Here is a 22,085-nt window from a genome sequence, read left to right on the forward strand (position 1 = left end):
TCAAGTACCTTTTTCAGCGAAAATTAATTTCGATTTGACTTTAGGTATATGTACTTTTGCATCATACTGTACACAAATACTCGCTCGTCGTCGATATACGAGTAACCTCGATAAAAATTTACTATCTTTTTGACAATAAAATCGTACGGTTACGAGTAAATCGACATTTCACAGCTTGGGTTATCCCTAAAGATAAAAACATCTCGCTCTATCAAACAACCATCAGATCGATATGTTAACTGGAAAAATACCCCGAGGTATTAATCAACACTTACTTACTCAGCAGTCAGCGTCACAGCACACACAGGACCGAAAAAGAGAGCACAGAGACCTCTCAACAATAAGGAGAAAAAGAAACGCGGCTAAAACGTTCGAAAATAATTTCCTGTTTAAATTCATATTAACATTTATCCTTCGAACATTTCGTAATTCAAATTATTGATCTGGAAAATCTTTAGCTGGATAAACTAACAATGCGTTTATTTGTCCCGAGTATCAACGACGGTAGTTAATTACGTTCGCTTGGGTTTTGGCTCGAATTCCCCTTATCTCCGCGTTGTCCATTTAAAGAGCACGGTTCAACTTATTTGGTTGAATTTATAAAGCGGTATTACGTTACACGATCGTTTCACAAGGCTCATCATTTATAACCGATAATCCCTCGTCAGCTGCATTTACTTGCAAATCTCCCCTTAAATTTACCATTATTCAATTTTGTTAGCCGTGTTGTTTTTTTACTTCACGTTTTCTGTTTTGTTTTTTTGTTTTTTTACCATTTTTTAGATAACTCTTGCGATAGCAATTAATGCACAACCACCTACAACTACTATGTTAGCACGCTGGATTACGTGATTAATAATGAAAGCATTTTTTCCATTCTGCCACAGAGCAATTTAACCCGGCTGGGTGATGGGTAAAAGTTGCACACTAAAAAAAAAAAAAAAAACTAAATTTTAAATTAGCTAGACGAAACTTTTACGAGGATAACTACTCGTACTACGAAAGCGATGCAAATATTCTAACAAATGTTACAAAATAAGAGTAGCTTTCAATCCATTAAACATCTCTCACGAGCGAATGGAAAGTTACCTGATCCGAATGATCGGTCAATAAAACATTTTATCGTATGTGTTTACATTCGTAAACACTCGTCAAGAAATCTCAAACAAAAAAAAACCAGTCGATAGGTAGATACTTACATACATTTACAAAACACAAAACTAAAAAGAAGAAAAAATAAAAGACGCGAGTTTATCTTTATTCTTTATTCAAAAACCTACGATCTCATGCTATTGAACGTCGGCTGGCGCGAGGAAAAAGTGGCGAAAAAGAAGCAAAACCAAACGGAAAAGATCAATTTTCTCATTTATAAACTATATAGCCAAAGTAGAATTTGTGCCAAAAATTCAAGCGAGAAAGAACCATTCGCTAAAAGCGTCACTCGGTTCTTTTTACAGTTTTTCTTCTCGCCTATGTCATTCTCTCATACAACAATCGCCTACGATTTAAAAAGATAAGAGCCATTAATGTAACCATCTCATGTTGCTGGGTCACTTTGTTGAGAAGGGGCGATTTTTCTACTCGAATCTTCTCGCACAAGGAAAAAGAAGATAACAGCAAGCGTTGATTAATTGTTTTCGGGGCGTTATCTTTTTTACATTAGCTTTCACTTTCACTGTAGGGTTACCAAACAAATTCTGAAAAAAATACCATTTCCTCGCATAAAAGAGCGCCGAATATACGAAATATATATTTTTTTCTTTTTTAATTCGCAAAAGACAGAGGCATTTTACGTATTTACATCGACGGAATTCTCAATATAGAAAAAGCTTCGTTTTTAAAACATTTATTTCCAATTGCGAATTTCGATATATCGAAGGATCGAAAAAAAAATACACCGGAATGTGAAAAATATTTCAAAAATATGACTTTCGAATTGCGAAAAAATATTTGGGTACATAAAATTTCCAACGTTGGAAAATTTCAACATTAATGGAAGGAATTTTGTGGAACACGTAGGTAATATGTTGAAGAATAAAGAGACTAAACGTGACCAAAAATTATGGCATTATTATTTACGTTTACAACACGATTATTATTACACTTTTGCTTATAGCATACGAGTATAGCTTTAGATCGACGACGAATACTTGCAAAAGAAAATTTTCAAAATCGTTCCTTATGAATTTAATATTTCATTCTTAACGTCGCGTCGTCGCGAATTTTCTTCGCGAGTTATTCCCTCGGTGGTTTTTTCTTTCTGAGTTTTCGGGCTTTTTCAATTTTATATACAAACCAAGATTTACGAATCACCCGGCCAGGGCGAATTTGCATTTTAATTTATGAATCACCGACGGTTAGTTTACACAATCTTCTATACTTATGGTAATGAGACCAATCTCATTAATACAGTTTTGAAGGACTCTTCTGCCAAATTGTCGTGTCCTACGATCGTGTCGACTTTTCCAAAAGGATTTTATGACGTTTACGCTTTTAAACTCATATACGGTTCGCGTATTTTACACGAAACTAATTTACACAAAATTACGATGCGGACATATTTCACATTCAACGTTGATGTATGGTAGGGATCAAGGAATCGAATTTACTACGGGTAGGTCTAGCTACTCGTACAGTGTAGGTAACTATACTCGTACCTAGTGAAATGTAGTCCGTTTTCAATAATAGCGAAAACTTCTTATTTAAATGTGTGTTTACTCTTTTGATACGAGTCGATTTAATATTAACGTAAAACTTTTTTCAAGGTAATGAAAATTCACGTACTTTCAGTTCTATCGAGTTTTAAGTTTTAAATGGAATTTTTTCTAAAGCAAAAAACTTTTCTCGACGGAATACCCGCTTCGAATGTAAATTTAAGAATATTTCCGTTAAAGCGCTGAGAATTAATGAAAATATTCTTATTAACCGAGTTCTTTTTGTTATTGTTTGAAGTTTTTTTGTTTTTTCGTTATTATTTTTCCTTTCAAGTTACAAGCTTCCGTAAGAAAATTTTACATCTTGATACTTCACCGGGTTTCTGTTTTGGGTCATTTATTCATTAAACATATAGCAGAAGATTGCGAGATGTTTCTACATACCTATTACAAATAACAGTTAATTCCTCCCGCCTTCGTATAATTTTCTCTAAATAAGCTTTCATCACTAACAGGGTGCCCCAAAGGTACGTGTGAGGGTGGCCTTTGTTTTAAAGCATTGGAAACTTCACTTTCTACTCTCTTCTCCTCCAAGGTCATTTATTTTATGAAAAAATATTCCGTATATTTTTATTACCGTCAAGATTATGCATAGTAAGGTGACCCTTAGAGCCCATAAAAATATTTTTAAACTGAAAATTGAAAAAATGTCACTGTCTATGCGCAATATGCACAACAAATTCCCACGGGTAGTCGTTTTTAACAGGATAGCCTTGGGAAAATTTTCAGTTTTCTCAAATGAAAAACCAGAACTTCATTCAATCTGAGAAATATATTTCATAAGAATGCGTCGAAAAATCTTGTAGCTGATCAGTATTAACTACACTGAAAAGTTATAAAAGGAATTCCAACAACTTCAAATACCTACCTGCTTTCTAATTTTGTTTTTTTTTTACCGATGTTACAATTTTGAGATATTGCGTATAGATTTTTGACTTTTGAATGTGATTTTATTTTTAAACAACTCTTTTCTGAAAAATGAAGAGAGTATATATAGGTACCTATGTACAATTATTTTAAAACTATTATAGTCATTCAATTGGAAAACCAGCATTTTGTTGGTTTTTCTTTTTTTTCTCCACAAAAATTGGAAATATCTCAAAGCACCTACTTTTGTAAGCAATCAGAGCAAAAACTTCTAAAATTTTTATGGCTTTACTATAATTTACTGGAAAGGCTGTTTTTTGTCTGCTTTTCCCCACAAAAACGAAACAATTTTAATAGAGGTAGACGCTGCAAAAAATCAAAAAGCATAAGACAGAACTATTTTTATGATTAATAACTCACTTAAGTGGGGAAAAATTCCAAGAACAAAAAAAGTGCCATCCCATCCTAACTAGGAAGCTTTATCATTAGCTTCAGTCAAACAACAAAATGACACAAAATCTTTGCAATTGAATTTTTCCACTTCTGAATGAATTTTTTGAAGGTCGGTCGATATCGTGCAGTGTTTTCCCAGTGACACACGATTTTACTATGTGAATTTTTTTAAAATTGTCACAATTATATGTACTTGACTTTTTTTTTAAATCAAAATTATCGCCAACTATACATACTAATTTGAACATACGTAATAATTACGTATATTCACGTTCTTTTTGTTTATCGCTAAAAATATTGTGAGAATGCGAGAGGCATACAAGAGGTCAGTAAACACTATTCCGGGCATACTTCTTTTGCTTGATATTTTCAAGAAAGTGAAACTCATAAAATATACCTGCACATTTTTAATGAGTTTTCTTCAACATGCGCATCGCACAGCGCCCTCGTTTTTTGAAGAAATAATTTAAGCTAAAAATTAAATTAGATTTCATTTAATTTTGAACACGATACGATGTTTCGCGAATAAAGATTCTTGTTTGATAAAACTGTATCTAATGATTAAACTTTACATTATACTCGCGCTTTCGAATAACTATTCCTTAGACGAGGCATACTTAGTACTCGAGAAAGTAAAACTTATTTACAAAGATAACGTTGAAGAAAACTCGAGAAGACACTACCGCAGGGATTTCTTATGCACGAAAAGCGAAAAGCGTTCAAATCAATTTTTCCAACAAAATGTTGAAATTATTCAATATCACGTTATTTACACATCCACGAGGAAAAAGGAGAGAAAGTTTTGAAAAGAAGTTGAATGCTCCGAAGCAAAATAATATCATAACGGTGAGAGTAGGTACCTAAGTATTTTGCAGACTAAAATACATAGTGAAGTGTCATCTTAACGGAAAACGAACCAACTATAAACTCTCCCTAGAGTGATATTGGAACTGTGGACTGCATTAGGATAAAAGACAAATTCAAGACGGACTGCATGATAATATCCGGCGAATGAATAATCCTTCTTTTGCCTTAGATACTCGCGTTTGAATGGCGCAAATTACAATTTTCATGCTTACTTTCAACCTAAAAAGTGCTCATATAAAACTGCAGAAGTACGAGTACATACGTAGGTAGAGGTACATACGCAATATGAAACTAAAATTTTTCAGATCGGATTGTAATTCAACTGTAACTATGTATTTTCAAATTGATACTGAAGCTTGAGCATAACATGAGCCTACGTTTAAATGAGGCAGATACCTGTCATGCCATTTGTAGGCAGGTATAACACTAAAGTATTCGCATATCTCGCATATTTTCAAATGCTGAAGTCAGCAAGAGCTTTACGTTTTTCCGACACAAATTCTGAAACTCAAACCAAAGTATTTTTTCCCTTTGTGAACGCAATGCTCAACTAATAGGATTTCGTTTTTATACGGTTTTATTTTTTATTTACCGAATGAATGAATTCTTTACTTTATTTGTGTAGGGATTACGGATAAAACGGTGATTCAAAGTTGTTCAAAAAATTCATCGATACTCTCACAGAACAAGATGAATAATCTCATTATTTAAAATTCCATTAGCCGAATCAATGATAGATAACCAATGCGATGATTTTTCCAAGAAGTCAGCAATTCGACGATGCTGAAAATTCATTATTTCAAAATTTTGGTAGGTACTTTTATGTTACGCGTTGAACTGATAGCCTAATATCTGACGATACAATTCAACAAGTAAAAAAAATAAAATATAAAACGAATCCACGACTAATTAGTTTTCATTTACTGAACTACTTGGGACTAGAAAAAATATGAGCACAACGGTGGTGAATCTTTGAATTTGAAGGAGCAATGAGCAAATGCCAAGTTTTATAAAATCGTACGGATTAAAACTCCGGTATCGTAACCATTATACCTACATACATAGGTACTTACTACTTAGTTAATGTACTTATTTTGAATCAAACAAAAAAAAAAGTAATATTATTACAAAAAAATTGCTTATTTTACCTGCCCCGTAAAAAATAGGTTTTCGTTTTGGAAAATTTGCCCACCACGAGCCACGAATCTTTTTTCTTTCATTTTTTGAATAATGAAAATTTATTTACTATCCCTCGAAAAACTATTCATTATTCGGTTTTTTCAAATTTGAATTTCATAGCGATAAATTCATTCGCTTCGAAAACAGCCGTCATTTTTTATTATAATGTACATAATAGAAGGAAACCATTTTTACGAATTCCGATATCGTAACTCACATTTTCCACACGTAAGCGTAATATTTGCGCTACATAAAATTCGCATTTTTCAAAAATACGTAACTTACTATACCTAAAAAAAAAAGTGGGTCATTTATAAATTTTACTTTTTCTTTTCATTAAAAGCTGGCCCAATATAGATAATTCTGTCAACGAAGAAAAAACAAACTACCGTTATCTAATACCTACCTACTTTCTTTTTTTTCTCTTTCCAAATGCTTCATATCTGATTACAGCAATTTTACGTTCGTATTAGAGTAGATTACATTATGTAACGTATTCGTTTTCAAGGTAAGCTGGCGAACCAAAATTATTGAGAAAATTAACCCAAAATGCATCATTAAGGTATTTCCAACGGATTAGCATAATTTATGATTACATTCAACTTTGAGATATTATCACAACACAGAGCGTCCGTTCGGCACCCTTTTCATCCTTTCTACGTAACTTTCAGGTCGATTTATTATACATCTGTGAATTCTTTTTTTTCTATTTTTTGGGCCATATTTTTTATCGCAAAAAGATCCTTAGGACATTTTAGTTTCCCAAATCCAACTAAGGTAGGTATATCTGCCACATATGAGCATCTTTTTTCATCGAAGTGTGTACCAACTTATCTACCCATGTTCAGTTTATTTGCATGTTTGTTGTGAGATACCCAATGATTAGTTAACGGTCAAAAATGTACAATAGCGATTAAATTGATACTTTGCCTGGATGCACCAAGACTGACATTTTCCTGGAATTTGTTCAGTTTGTAAATTAAGAAGGAACGATTGAAATTTTTATTTTTCACAATCCATTACGCACACGTTTGATTTTTTTTTATCAATTCTTGAAATCAAAGAAATTGACGAATCAAAATTTGATCAAGTGTGTGTCTAATGCTGATTAGTGATTACCTACTGCACCAACCATTTTGTGTAATATCAGATGTCCAAAACACCGACACAGATTAATGTCGCCTGATGAGGCTGTTCCCGAGGTGATTTCACATGCATGCTCTTTTTTCAGAGTCTAGGGTTCCAAAATATTAGAAAAAACTAAGCTAACGCCTTATTAAAAACTGAATGAGCGATCAAATACACGCTCGAGGTTCCGATGATAAAAATGTCCGAACATAACAATAAAAATTTTTGTTTTAATAACAGTCTTTCGTTCTGTAGTTAATAAAACACTATCCAAGTTGTAAGCTCGCTATCATTATCTAAAAACTCCCAAAATCCGAACGGAACTAACGGACGTAAATTAATGACGTGTGAAATCTCGAAAAGGCACAAAAATGAATTAAAAATCTGGTAACAGAGATAGAAACCAGCAGGGAAGCACGCATGATAGAACCTTGGGCTGGGGATTTTTATATACAAGCAAAACATTCTCAAAAGAGAAACAAAAATGAAAAAGGATTATGACTCGTATATTTGGACTGCTCCATATATATATTTTTTGTAATAACGATGACATTCGGATAACAAAGAGGGATAAGGAATTTCAATGTAAGAAAATTGCGTTTCGCGTTTATTCTTTGGTATTTTGATATTTCCATTTTAACGACACTTTGCTAAATCTGTCGCACTGACGTACCTACTTATCTACTCGTACATATTATAAAAGTTTAATGACATATCGTATAACATTCAACTATAATACCGCGAGTGGAAATTTATTTTCTGTGTTCATTTATCCTCGTAGATAATTCTTTTTCGTTATTTCAATTCCGACCGTATGACAAAAATTAAAAATTTCACCGTCAACCTACGTTTAAAAATTGTCTCATTTCTCTGTTGGGTAGACTACGAATACGAGTAAATCCCATCCATGTAAGAATAGGTGCGCGTGGGGACAAAATGTAGTTTTTCAGTATAGGCCTACATCCCAACTGAAAAATTTTAAATTAATCGATCTGGTGCGGTAGGTAGCAAATCGGGCTAGAAAATTGAGCAGTTGCATAAATATTTAAGTAATCATCTTCTCTTCAGTTTTCAATACCATTTCAGTCAAAATGAAAAATCTAATGATAAAACACAACTAGATAAACACCTTTCAAATGATGCTATACCTATTCGTGGAAAAAATTTATAGGTAGGTAGGTATCTTTCAAGAAAAGAAAACGTTTTAATTTTTTTCCAATGCTAATATCCTGGATTTTCCGAAAAGTACGCGTAGAAAGCTCAATAAAGAGGAACTTTGAATATCATCTTGAAAACCTAATTCAACTTTATTCCCGCTTATTTCGACGAAGTAAATTAAAGGTAGAAATACTATACAAATAAGTCAAGTAATGGCAGCATCTATTTGGTTTTTAAAACAAAATTTATACTCGTTCAAGAATGATGATTAATTCTTTAATCTTGCTAAAATTACTATAAATTTATAATGTGCTAAATTCATCGGAGTTTTGATCATAAAGAACAAAAATAATTGCGGCGTTGAGTTGGAAACGGAAGACTATGTGTAATTGTGTACTTTCGAAAACGGTGAAACTTCTTTCAAGAGTCAACTCAAACTGTAAAGTTTTTTTTTCAACTGCCAGGAGAAATAGATCGTATCTACTCAAAGTTGAACCTTATTTAAAACCTTTCGTAGTTTTTCTGTGATTTTATAAAAAAAATCCTCAGCGACAGGATAACATTTTCTTCATAAGGAACAAGGAATAACTTCATCACAACAAATAAATAAATAAATACCAGAGGTAAGCGTTAAAAAGAAATTAATTCAATTTTCCCGCTAATTCCTAGGTTGGTACAGTAGATAAGTATATACCTGGACCTATCACTAAAGAAACAATCACAATGAATTATTATATAGGTGCCCAATATTAGGTACCTACCTACTCTTAATACTCTAAATGATCTAAGGACGTTTGATCTACTGTAACCACCCATAGATTTAATATGAAAAGGATAACGCTTTTCCTTATTCGACGTCATTTGGACTTGGTTCAATTCTGCAATTTTCTAAAACGAAATGAAATGCTCGTGAGGGCATTTTAAATTAAGTATATTCCCGGCGGAACATTTCGCTTATATGGTTACTTAAGCAAATAAATTAATGTCGATCGAACAGTGATATCGTAACTTTTTCCTTATGCCTTTGAAGATAATTATCAGTAATTTAGAACAGTAATCAAAAATTCTACTTTTAGTTGTAATTTCAACGCTTTAAATTGGCTTCTAAAGATCGTATCGCTGATTCTTTAGGTATTTTTCCCCTCTCAAAATAACCAGTTTTTATTGCATTTCGTTGCAAAATAAGTCTCAAAAAAGAACACAAATCTTCAGGCATTTACGATGTACGATTATTGTTTCAATCTTTGTAGCAGTACCTATTTAACGTAGTAACTGTTGAATTAAGAGTTATTTCTTTTTTATATAAAAATGTAACCAGAATCTGAAAGCGAAGATCAAATTACTAGCATTAAAAATGATATCGTTTAGTTTTTAATTTCGCGATAAAAAAGAGATTTGATATTTTACAGCGCGTTCCGCTTCTTATTTTTGAAATATTATTTCAAGATATTTCACGATTTATTGAGGCTTTTTGTCCTGAAATCCGATATTTATACTATGTACTTTTCAAAAAGTAATTTGCAATTAATTCTCTCCAGATTACCCATCAGACACTAATTTGCTTCAAACAGAGAAGGAAAACATTTTACAGAAATTTGATAGGTTTAGGTAGGTACTTCGGTACATTATTTTTTGAACTCTCAAAACAGCCTCGGCGGATCTTTGAACATCTGCAGTGTGGCTTCAACCTAAGTACTAATTGGGAGGTAAAAAATAGAAAATGAAGCTTTTTTTTCTTGTTCAACGTAAACATCAGACAATTTTTTAATTCGTAGAAAAAAAATCATAGGGATCAATTTTCACGCCTGCTGAGGAAATTTAAAAGTTCTGGAGAAATAAAAATAGCGCTCTCGAGGCTTCAGAAAGATTGGGAGTGGGAATGGTGAAATTCGATTCGAGGGAGATGATTCATTTCACGACCAATTTCCATCATTTTTACTGGATAAGGATGATAAGGGTAAGGTAACAGATTTTTAAATTTCGATTTTGTATCTTTTATGCATTTTTTCAACTCTATAGAAATGTTTTTTCACCAAATGTGTTTTATCGCCTGAAAGTAAAGATTTTAAGCTATCGTTTTATGTGTTCAGAAATTAGTTCACAAGAACCAGTTATGAATAATGGATTGTTTACAATTAGACTGACTTTGTTTACAATCACCCGATAAAAGCTGGGTATGTATTGTAAACACTTTACCACGGTGAATGAGAAATGAGCAGATACAATTTGCTAATCAGTATTTATAATTAAAATTAAGGTTATAAGGACAGTTTAAGTAATCAAGTAATCTGAAAATTCCCATAAAAATTTCGAAATCCCAAAAGTCATCTCGCAGATGTTCAACACTACACACCCACGGTTCTGTCGAGGCGAGCTGCCCTCGCATCTCGTAGACGCGCGTGAAAATAAACGAATAAATTGCTACACATATCTACTTGTTATTAGCCTGAACGCCCGATCAAATCAAAATAATCATCTCAGTAAAGACACTCCAACAGTTCACATAGGTAATGCGATCTCTAAATTAAAGAACTCAATGCACGATATTTACATTTTACGAAACTAGGTAGGTATCTATCTCTGAAAGAATAACGAAATACCTAATTTCAATTTAAAGGATTTACTGACTTGTATGTATCTGTATAGATATCTCGATAGAATACCTACCTGAATAAAATTGAATTCAGCATAATATGATAACCATTAGTCAATATCGACCATACCAACTATGAAATGTAAGTAATTTGATTTCACTACACTTGAGAAAATAATTCAATTTCCGTTCTGTTAAATGGAAAAGAACTACACAGTTAGGTAAATCAAATCGGATTATGGCGAATTTCGGATTCAAATTCATGACATCATGACAAGTTATAACACTCCTATATTTCCATTTTCAGTGTACCTGTACATCTATTATCTATCATATGTGACGCGACACGACAAAATCGACCTTCGGACCTAAAAAATTATTTTTCACTTTTTGACGGATTTTTGGTACTCGGACATTCAAAAATCATTTAAAATCACCCAGAAGTCCCTATGATTTGCATAGCTCCATAATTATACATGGTAATCCAGTCAGAAAATAATGTGCTCATTTTTTTGATTTTTTTGATTTTTTTTTGATTTTTTCATTATTTCAACTTTTAAATTGACCTGGAGGCGAAACAAAGCGTTCTACGAGAAAAATACATCGAGCAAAGTTGTAGAGAATTAAATTTCCAAAAACCTATTAGAGGTTTATTTTTCTCCAAAATGCATATACCTAGTTTTTCTGTTTTTCTCAAAAAACAAAAACCTCATGATGATTACCATAAAATTTCTGTTTTTTGAAAATAACGGAAAAACTATGCATTTTGGAGAAAAATAAACCTCTAATAGGTTTTTGGAAATTTAATTCTCTACAACTTTGCTCGATGTATTTTTCTCGTAAAACGCTTTGTTTCGCCTCCAGATCGATTTCAAAATTGAAATAATGAAAATTTTTTTAAAAAATTGAAAAAATGAGTGAAATCACGACTGAGCCCCCTGTATCAATGTAAATAACCATTTTACCCAGTGATATTCACACAAAACAGGCAAGAAACGTTATTCAAGACTATGTTTAGCTCAGTTTAGCCGGAGAACCTGATTAGAACGCAAGCGCTTCCGCTAAACGAGCAGAACTGGACTGAAAACTTTAACCCCCCTAACTCAAAAACTTGTTTTCAGCTCGAAGGTCGATTTTGTCGTGCCGCGTCACATATAGTTACTACTTACACGTACGTACCTAACCTACATGCAGCATATGAAAAGCTCAGCAAAAATGAAAAACAAGAACAAAAAAATATGTACGTTGATTCGGATAAATTATTTTTGACTTTTGACTTTTCCCAAAAAGAAACCCTGTCACAAATAAGGTAGATAGGTAGATATCTAAAATATTTTTTGAATCATAATATGTATTAATGCGATAGGAATGTCCTCGAAAAGAGAGTGGCTTTAGAAACTACAGAAAAGGTTAAATAGGCACCTATCTAAGAGTAAGTGAAAAGAATGAAATGAATAAATACTTACATTGTACATCGAGCAAAATGGAAGTGTTTATCGGATTCTGTAGTGTCACATGGTTAACGAGGCAAATTATCGTTGAATTATGGTGAGCTCTTAAAACTTTTGGTAGTTTAGCCTCACTTCGAAATAAATGGACGGCAGCGTTTTCACTAACTGATGATTCATTAGAAACTTGTAAACTGGGTACGGTAATGACACCGGTATTTACATCGATATTATTCGAACTAGGTACTAGCAGCCAGGTTAGTTTCGGTTTTGGATTACCTCCTTCTACGATACATTCGACACTCAGATCGTTATTTTCTCGTATCGGTATGAAGAGGTTACCAGGATCCAAGCGGCGTCCGTCAATTAATAAATAAGGCGATTTCGGCTCTTCTACAAACAGAACATAAAACGAATATGGAATTAATACGAGCGACGACATGTTTGATTAAATCGAAATTTCAACTAACAACACGAATTTACAGCTAATTTATACTCAAGTTTCAAAAGTTTTCGAGACGCGACGCGACGCGACGATATAACATTAATGTACATTGTACTAGATATTCAGAAGGAAAGGGATAATTTGACAAAGCAAATTATACCCCTGAAATGTTGACAAAATATTATGCAAAAAAAAAAAACTAGATTTTTAAAAATCGAAAATTAATTAAAAATTTTCACTTCGGAGATTTCTTTTTCCACAAATTAATTTTTAAAAGATCTTTTCGAGAAGTTTTCAACATTTTTTTTATTACTCACGTTGAAAAAAAATGGTCGAATGAAAAATTTAATTAAACTCTTCGTGTGCTTTTTGTTTGCTATAATAAGTGTCAAAGAAAAACTAAGGCTAGGTAAGTATTTTCTGTTGAATAACAAAATGATGGTTAAAGGGTGACAGCATTCAAATTGTCAACTTTTTTTCAACTTATTTTCAATGAGAAATCAAAATGATACTAGAAGGATAATTTTTTTCTCTCTCAATCGACATTCATTACGTTTTTCATGAGAGCTTTGAAAACGCGAAGTTGAAACGTACGAGTTGGGCGATTTCTCGCCAAAGGCAATAAATTATGAATTTAACTCGTTGCTATTGATTTTTTAAACCAATGATTAACAAATTGGCAGGAATGCTGTTCTCGAAAAGAAGAAATGAAATTTTAATTTACATAGTTACTTTTCGCTTTTCCGGTTAATTCATTTTATTCAAATGCCTACATCGTGGTCGAGTTGGGTACCTACCTAATTCTTCGATCAAAAGAAAACTAATTCTGAAAGTCAACCTATTCAATTCTGTACATTGAGAATTCGTTTAAAAATAAAAGATACCTACCAAAAAATGATGATAATTCATCTTTAACCTACACTTGCACATTTTGAACAAAATAATTAGCTGAAAAAGTTGCGAAACTTTCGAACAAATCCTCGAATAAAAGAGGAGCTATAGAAAATTAATTTGCTAGAGATGAAAGATGTTCCGTTTCAAATCTCAAGCACTTACAATTAGATAAAATTTTAAACGTAAATCAACATTTTAGAAATGTAATTACAGCAAAGCAAGGGTTTCTATAAATCTCATAATTTTTTCTCTGCAATTAACTGCGCAAGCATCGAAAATGAGATTTTGTTTCAAAATTTTCGCGATTAACGAGCATAGTTAGTTTCAAGTAAACTAATATATTTCTCATTTAGTATTGAATAAAATTTACAGCGAGTGGACAACTTGTTTTTAATTAATTCAGTAACAGATGCATTAGATATACATATAATTTAAATATTTGTACACACATTATTCAACGATGCCTTATTATTTTTTCGGTAAGTGTACTTCGAGCAAATAGATAGGTAGGTACCTCTACCTAATATGTATCATTTTGAAAAATTATTATTAAAAGTGAAGTATTCTCGTAGGACTTTTGAATTTTTTTTTTGTATCAATTTTGTTTTAAAAATTAGTAGGTACCTACCTAAAATGTATAATACGATAATTTGCGAATTACACATTATCATAATATTTTCATTTCAACGCGGTAAAAATGACCGAATTAAATACCGTCGCGTCGCGAGAGAGAATGAAATATACGTTTAAACTTCATAAACATTCGTACCCTTGCAAATCATTCATGCTAATTTTTAAGCCAAATAAACGAACGAATTAAAAGAGAAATAGGTATACTTAGTTTTGAACAAAATTTTAAAAAAAATAAAAAACATCACAAACAGACCAACTTGAGTACCAAACCATGAAAATTTTCATTCCACAGTAAAATGATTTCGACATCAAAAAGTAATTAGGCAAGTAAGCGATGTGTTGTATTTTCCACTCAATAAACCTATGCCCATTGCACGGACACTGAAAAATAAGTTTTAAAATGAAATATCAATTTTACCTAAAACTATCACGTGTACAGGATTCCCCATCAAACCGCTATCTCGATCCTGGCAATGCCACAAGCCACCATCTTCAAAATGAACGTTTATAATAGTAATGTGACCAGTTCGCGTATCTTTCGAATATCGATGGCCGAAATCGATTTCTAAACCATTATGAAACCATCTCAACTTTTCTTTGGCAATGGCAGAACTATTTGTAAGTTCGCAAATAATTTTAGCGTCTTCACGTTGATGAACCATGAGATCAGTTTTATTCGCATTTACATCCGTCAGTTCATCTCGTGATTTCCATGGTACGCTGCCGACTGTGTGTTGATGATGACGTAAAAAATGCGACGCTTTGGTTGCACATTCTACAAAATCTAAAATAAAAAAAATCAAAATCAAATTAGAAATGCAACTATAAAAATTACAAGACATTATTATTAGTAAATAGGTCTAATATAATATCAAATATCGCGGGTAAATCGTAGGTATAAACTGGCAAACTGAAATATTCAGCGGAATTGAGAAAGACTAGAATAGATATCCTCATGTTTAAAATACGAGTACATTCATTCACTCTTTAAATACGTAATATTTATATCGATGCTAGACCTTTCACGTTCTCATTCTCAGTAGGTAACTTATATGTAGATATACATAGAAAGCTGAAATTTGATGTACCATATTTTCAACCCCTCCTTCTACCTCCGATTGAAAACAAATTCGAATCGTTTTAAGTAGTTTTGGAACCTCCAACGGATTTTTGAAAGTTGAAAATCCCATATAATTTTACCAAATACATGATAATATGAAGTTGAAAATCTAAAAATTAATTTTATACTCCGATTTCAAAATGCTGAGCGATTGACGGCGATGTCAAGCCATTCTAGACTCTCTGTCAAAATCAAAAAAATACCATAAAAATTATTCAAATTCGCTTCAACACAAATAAATGCGATTGGTGTTTGTAAATGACCCACTCACTGATTAGTGATTACACATCATTTTTCCAAAATCGATTTCTTCCAGTTTGGAATTGTATTAGGGTTAGTATCTCGCCCGCGATTTCACAATTGAAAATCTAAATAATTCACAGTATCAATGCAGTTTGACAAAAAAATTTTAGTTTACGCCCTATTTTAGACATGCTGAGACGACTGAAGTTTAGTTTCAAGCCGTTATGGAGCCTCCAGCAACTTTTTACAAATTCCAATTCTCGAAAAACCGTCATAAAATCCGACCAATTCAACTTCAGCACGTATAAATGCGATCTGATTATAGACGCGTAGTATAGGTACAATTTTTCCAAAATTGGTGTATAATCGGTGAAGTGGGTCACTAATATGCACTGATGTACACCTTTACAGGCGCTCAAGTTCATTTCGATTTTTTCCATTTTCGGCTCAAATTTGATTTTTAAAATTCATAAACAATTAAAAATTGTACGTCAATACTCGAAATGTTGGTTGGTGATGTACTTCTGTGTGCTTTTCGGTTTAGCTTTGTCCAGTTCAAAAAACTGTCGGCCAGTTGGAATACTTGCCATTTCAGAGAAAAGTTGGGAATCTTATGGAGCGGCATGTGCGTCTGTGTAGAAAGAGACACTGAGAATTTCGGCAATCTATATAATTCTAGGTCTTTAGAATTTCTGTCGTTTCCAAAGCGACGATTTTCCTGCCTACTTCCTTTTTTGATCACCACGAATGACTGAAAGTACATACATGAAGCCGAACTGGATGTGCAAACTCAACATTCCCCATCACATCTCTAGCCTCGTACTTACCACTTGAAAAAATGGTCTGCGACTAAATTTGTTTAGTTTTAAAAGTTGTGTTTGTATCTGAGTATTATTTTTTTCAAGAATATTTTTCTTCAACAACTTAATCGTTTGTAATCCTTTTAGATGTAGCGTTGGACAAAAAAAAAATTATAAAAACACGATTTATTGGAGGTCGGTTTTTTCCGTTTATTGATCGTTTGGCTCCCTTCAGTTTGAAAGGAAGGCAGAAGCGACGTTCAAATAACTTGTTTTCTTAGTAGTACCTACTACATTATTTTCAATGTAAACTTGAGTCTTCTCGCCAGACCAACAGACGAGCTAATAAATTTCTTTAGGTTGCATTTTTCAATATTCCACGGGTTGTATTATTGGTGTCCGGGGAGTGGTGGTACAAACTTCAGATTTTAATACAACTGGGCACGACAAAGAAAAAAGTTATACGAAGGTGTGGTTCATTTTCAAAATTAAAGGGGCAAAATACGTTTTTAAAATTCAAGAGCTAAAATCCGATTTTGACCATGGAGATCGGTAGTACTTAGAAAAATGAACAAAATTACCTATTATGACTTTTTGCTTGACTTTTGCAAATTGAAAAGGGTCTACAAATGATTTTCAATTCCAAAAAATCGCGATGAAAAAAATGAATGCGGAAATGAATACTACGTCAAAAAAGAAACAAATTTTGTTATGATCATTTTTTTCTAACTCTAAAATTTAGAAAGTTTTTGAAGCTCTACAGTTTTCGATTTGCTAAAAATTTCATTATATTTACATACAATTTTCGAAAAAAAAAATGATCATAACAAAATCTGTTTATTTTTTACATAGTATTCATTTCCGCGTTCATTTTTTTCATCACGATTTTTTGAAATTAAAAATCATTTGTGGCCCCTTCAATTTGCAAGTTAGACAAAAGGTCATACGGTAATAGGTAATTTTGTTCATTTTTCAAAGTACTACCGACCCCATGTTCAAAATTGGATTTTGGCTTTCAGATTTTGAAAACGTTTTTTTGCCCCTTCGATTTTCAAAATAGGCAACTTGTTTATCTACGTTTTGTTTAAAGTTTTGTTACTCGTACTTGGTTACATCCAAATCCGAAGTTTGTACCATCGCTCCCCGGACACCCTGTATTGTAAACCAACGTTTACACAATTGACGTTTTTCTATCATATTCGAGAACCATTTTTTTGATGATACAATTTTTTTTAAAAAAGTGGTCACTCCACTCATGTTGTAGTTCTTTTTTTGGTGAAAAAAAAAAAAAAAACATGCACTGTAGAGTGTAGGTTTGTAGACAGCGCATAGTGGGTTTTTAAAGAGACTTCGACCCCATGCACCATCTTTCAATTTAATTATAGATGAATGCTTTATGGAATACGAAAAGCAAAATAAAAGAGGGATTGAAATGAAGGCAGTAGAATCGATGAGAGGAGATTTTCTCCTCGGTTTTCCGATTTCGTTTCCATTGCCTTTCGAATAGAATAGGTACACTACAGTTATCCAAGCTGTAAATTTCATCTGTGTGAGTTTGTCACCCCGCGATTTTGACCAATATACTTTTGTTTAGCCACTGAAAATTTTCTTAATACGTTTCCATTTCAAAGACCAACGTATAGTTGTTTGGAAATCCATATAAATCGTGTTTTTGAACTATACTTATACGATTTAATTAATGTGAGATCATTATATGTATTATAGTCCACTGGAATTAAGTCACTGTGGGCTCATATGGTTACAACGAACGTCTAGAAAATAACACGCATTTAGTTTTGATTTCAAAATTAAAACGAATTGTGCAGATACGTTTGTAATAATACTTACGTACGTGAGAGTAACCATAACGTTACTTTCTCGTGTTAAATGTTCATCAAGTATCTCATTGTCGTTTTCTTTGTTACAAATACATTTCGAGTGCAAATTCACTCGCGGTTTTGTAAATTACGAGATTCGTTGTTATACGAGCTTTTAAAACCATACCTTACCCCCATTCACTTGAAGAATGATGAAAAATTGACCTGTTTCCATTCTCCCAATCGTAGCCATCTTGCCACGTTTGGTAGGAAAATTGAATGTACTCGTATTTATGAAGTGGAGTAAACAACTGACTTCTGAGTTTATGCGATTTCATTCATTCTTTTTTATTGTCATTTGTTTTTTAGATCCTGCTTTTGTGTTTTGTACCTGCGCTAATACATTTGTTGATCGAAATTTTATAAAATCCAAGTCGTACAAGAAAATGATGAAAAGATTCAAGTAGGTATTAATAACAGGTACGAGTTGGAGTTTCGCCATTATCAATTTACGAAGTACCTATATATATGTACATTCTGTACATAAGTATTAATACAGTTGGTAAGAACTCACATTATTAAGTATCTACTATAGTTATTTGACATTTACAAGAATACTGCCAATACTGGACAAGAAATTAATTCGAAAAAATCGCCTCGCAAATAGGCAATCGTAATAACGAAATTTCCCACGGAAATCCGTTTAAAATGAAATGTAATAAAAATAGGGAAACTCTTTGCGGCTTTTTCTCGTCTTCAGATTATTATTGCTTCGTTTCAGATTCGCTTTTCTTGTTGATAGACGACGATGGACTAATTCTGTCCATCTACCCATAAGTATAGAGTACAACTTTGATCAAATTTGTAGAAACGTTTTCCGAGCGAAAAAGTGCTTTTAAAATTGTGTTTTCAACGTAATATAAAATAATGGTTTTTCGAACTTGATATCCACATTCAACGAAAGTTTTATTGTTGCGATGTACTTATGTACTTATTTGGCAACCATAGCTTTTTAGTTGTAGTAGTAGTAGTAGTTGTTGTTGTTGTTACAATTTTTTGTGCAATAATGATTATGAAATAATGGCTGAAAAGTTTGTAAGAGTTACAGATATGAAATCATTTCTCTACAACATTTTTAAAATGTGTTTGTTTTCACAATAATACATATATTGAAAAAAAATCTCCGCTTACTCAAAATAAATAATTGTTATCTTTCAATAGCATCTAGATCTCAAAAGTTTTAACGAATGTTGGATAAATTTTGTTTGTTTTTTTCGATACGCAAATATTTTATCTCACTGCGAACTTGAAAAGAAAAGTTGTTACGTTTGCTTTTACAATTTACGAGTATTTTTCCCCGTCAAAACAACAACACCATACCTACGTTAGCAGAGAGATTTCTCAAGTCCCATTTTGCATTATTCTTAAAAATGGCTTGGTAGAGTTAAAATATTTCTAAAACAACCCAACTGTAAGGCTAAATCTTACAAGTCTCCCCTAAAATCGATACTTTTAATCGATTGTTAACATTTTCGAATCTATTTGGATCCGCATGTAAAAGATGATTTTCCTCTATACAGTAATTTTCAAACGCTCCAGAAGGTGTTGTGTTGTAATCAACTATTAGAAAGTTGAAATTCAATCCTTGTACGCGTATAAATTCGACCTTATAAACCGATTAGGACGGGTAGAGGGTACGAGGACCGATTTTCAGGTTTTTTTTTTCAATAGTTACTGCGCTCTTTTCGCAAAAAAATTATAGGTAAGCTACCTGATGAGCTACATATTTTTTGTCATTTTCAAAAATTCACGAAAAAATGAAAAAAAATTAGTGCTGAGGCTTATCAAATCAGTCTTCTCTCGAATGAACGGATGCACAATTAATGCGGAAGAATAAGGGACAACGTAGGTACACCCCTCATCCATTTTTTTATCGCTAGGCTCGAGATAATTTTACATTCGATGAAAACTAAATGATCAAAAATCAATTCGTCAAGTTCAAGAATAAATTCACACGAGAAAAATTTATGATTATTTTTGTTAAATTCGCATGTCTGATGTCGTATGTCGCGTCGGTAAAATTACACCAAGTTCCGTCAATTTAACAAAATCAACTTGAATTATAAAAGTTTACAACAGCAAGTAGGTATAGGTATATGTACTATAAGCATTATGTACTCATAGAGTCATGAGAAAGCCTACACACGTTCGTTGAGAAAATCTTCAAATTACGAAACACCGACGATTGGAATAAACACAAAACAGATTAGATAACCTACACATACGTACAATAATGAAACTGAAATGTTTCACGATGTGATATCCCAGACGAGAATAATCAAATTTTACTTTTGTTGGCAAAACTTGCCGATTCCCATCCATAAATGCATAGGCCCGAACATCCGTTAACTCAAACATCGTCAATAATCGCAAACAGCAGAAACTTTCGCAGGGTAAATATATTGAAAATAATGTACGTATAACAGCATCTGTGATTTGAAATAGCATCTGTTGAAAATTTCGTCGAAGGTTATCTCTAGCGTATCTTTTCTCTCTTTTCATTTCTCAGGCTCCCGTCGAGACATTATTTTACCGTACCTACTCGCTTTTTCTATACATAATTCCCAGCGAGGAAAAAAGTTCAAATGTAGGCGTATAGGTATTTTTCTTAATATCTGCCGAATATTTATCGTTTTTTTTTAATAGGCTAAAATTTACACCCACTTACTTATTTGTACTTAGTTCTTATATTTGATTCAACGATGTAGCCAGATTATGAAGAAGTAGGCACACATAGGAACCAACATGATTTTCGAAAATATAAATCTAGGTATTTTTATTCGAGTAGGTAGAAAAGAAATGAAAAAAACATCTTGCGCAGTAGGCAAGATTAACCGACTTTGCTCTGTTATACAGGAAAATAAACAAATTTACCAAAATTTACAGATTTACCGAAATTTAGCTATTTACCGAAATTTACCAATTTACCAAAATTTACCAATTTACCAAAATTTACCAATTTACCCAAATTTACCGATTTACCAAAATTTACCAATTTACCAAAATTTACCAATTTACCCAAATTTACCAATTTACCAAAATTTACCAATTTACCAAAATTTACCAATTTACCAAAATTTACCAATTTACCAATTTACCAAAATTCACGAATTTACCAAAAATTACCCCAGCAATTTATCAACATTCACCTCAGTAATTTACCAGACATTTCCTCACTATTTTACCAATTTTTTACCGAATTTTAATTACCCCCAGTAATTTACTGCCAAAGGTTTTTACCAATTTACCAAACTTCACCAATTTACCAAAAATTACCCAAGCAATTTACCAAAATTTTCGACCAACTTTAATTACGAGTAATTCACCAAAAATAACTAATCATTTTATTTACTAAAAATTACTATTAATTCACCAAAAAAAAAACAAAATTATCAAAATTTACTGGCTATTTACCAAAACTTAATGTTTTTTGTTAAAACAAAAATTACACTAGAAATTTTTGAAAAATTTTGATTTTTTATGGCAAAAAAATTTTGGACGGATAAAATTAACAAAAAAATTGACAAAAAAATCAACAAAAAATTTTCTCCTCTTGACTTGCGCGGGATTCGAACACCCGACCTCCGGCGCACCAATCTGCAACCTACACACCCTAACCACCCCATCTGTTTGTTGGGGGTGAGCCGTTTGCGAGATATAAGGGTT

General features: G+C 32.5%; 1 protein-coding gene across 2 annotated transcripts in view; it reads right to left on the reverse strand.

Moving 5' to 3' along the window:
• tei (teiresias) overlaps positions 1 to 22,085 on the reverse strand; it is a 128,853-nt gene that overhangs the window by 38,052 nt on the left and 68,716 nt on the right. For both annotated transcript variants that reach the window (XM_065344790.1, XM_065344789.1), the window contains exons 3-4: positions 14,798 to 15,163; positions 12,426 to 12,800 (exon numbers count right to left, since the gene is read on the reverse strand). In XM_065344790.1, coding sequence (XP_065200862.1) covers positions 12,426 to 12,800; positions 14,798 to 15,163 — 741 coding nt within the window. The remainder of the gene's footprint in view (positions 1 to 12,425; positions 12,801 to 14,797; positions 15,164 to 22,085) is intronic.

This window comes from Planococcus citri, chromosome 1 (assembly GCF_950023065.1).
Source record: "Planococcus citri chromosome 1, ihPlaCitr1.1, whole genome shotgun sequence".
NCBI classification, from domain to species: domain Eukaryota; kingdom Metazoa; phylum Arthropoda; class Insecta; order Hemiptera; family Pseudococcidae; genus Planococcus; species Planococcus citri.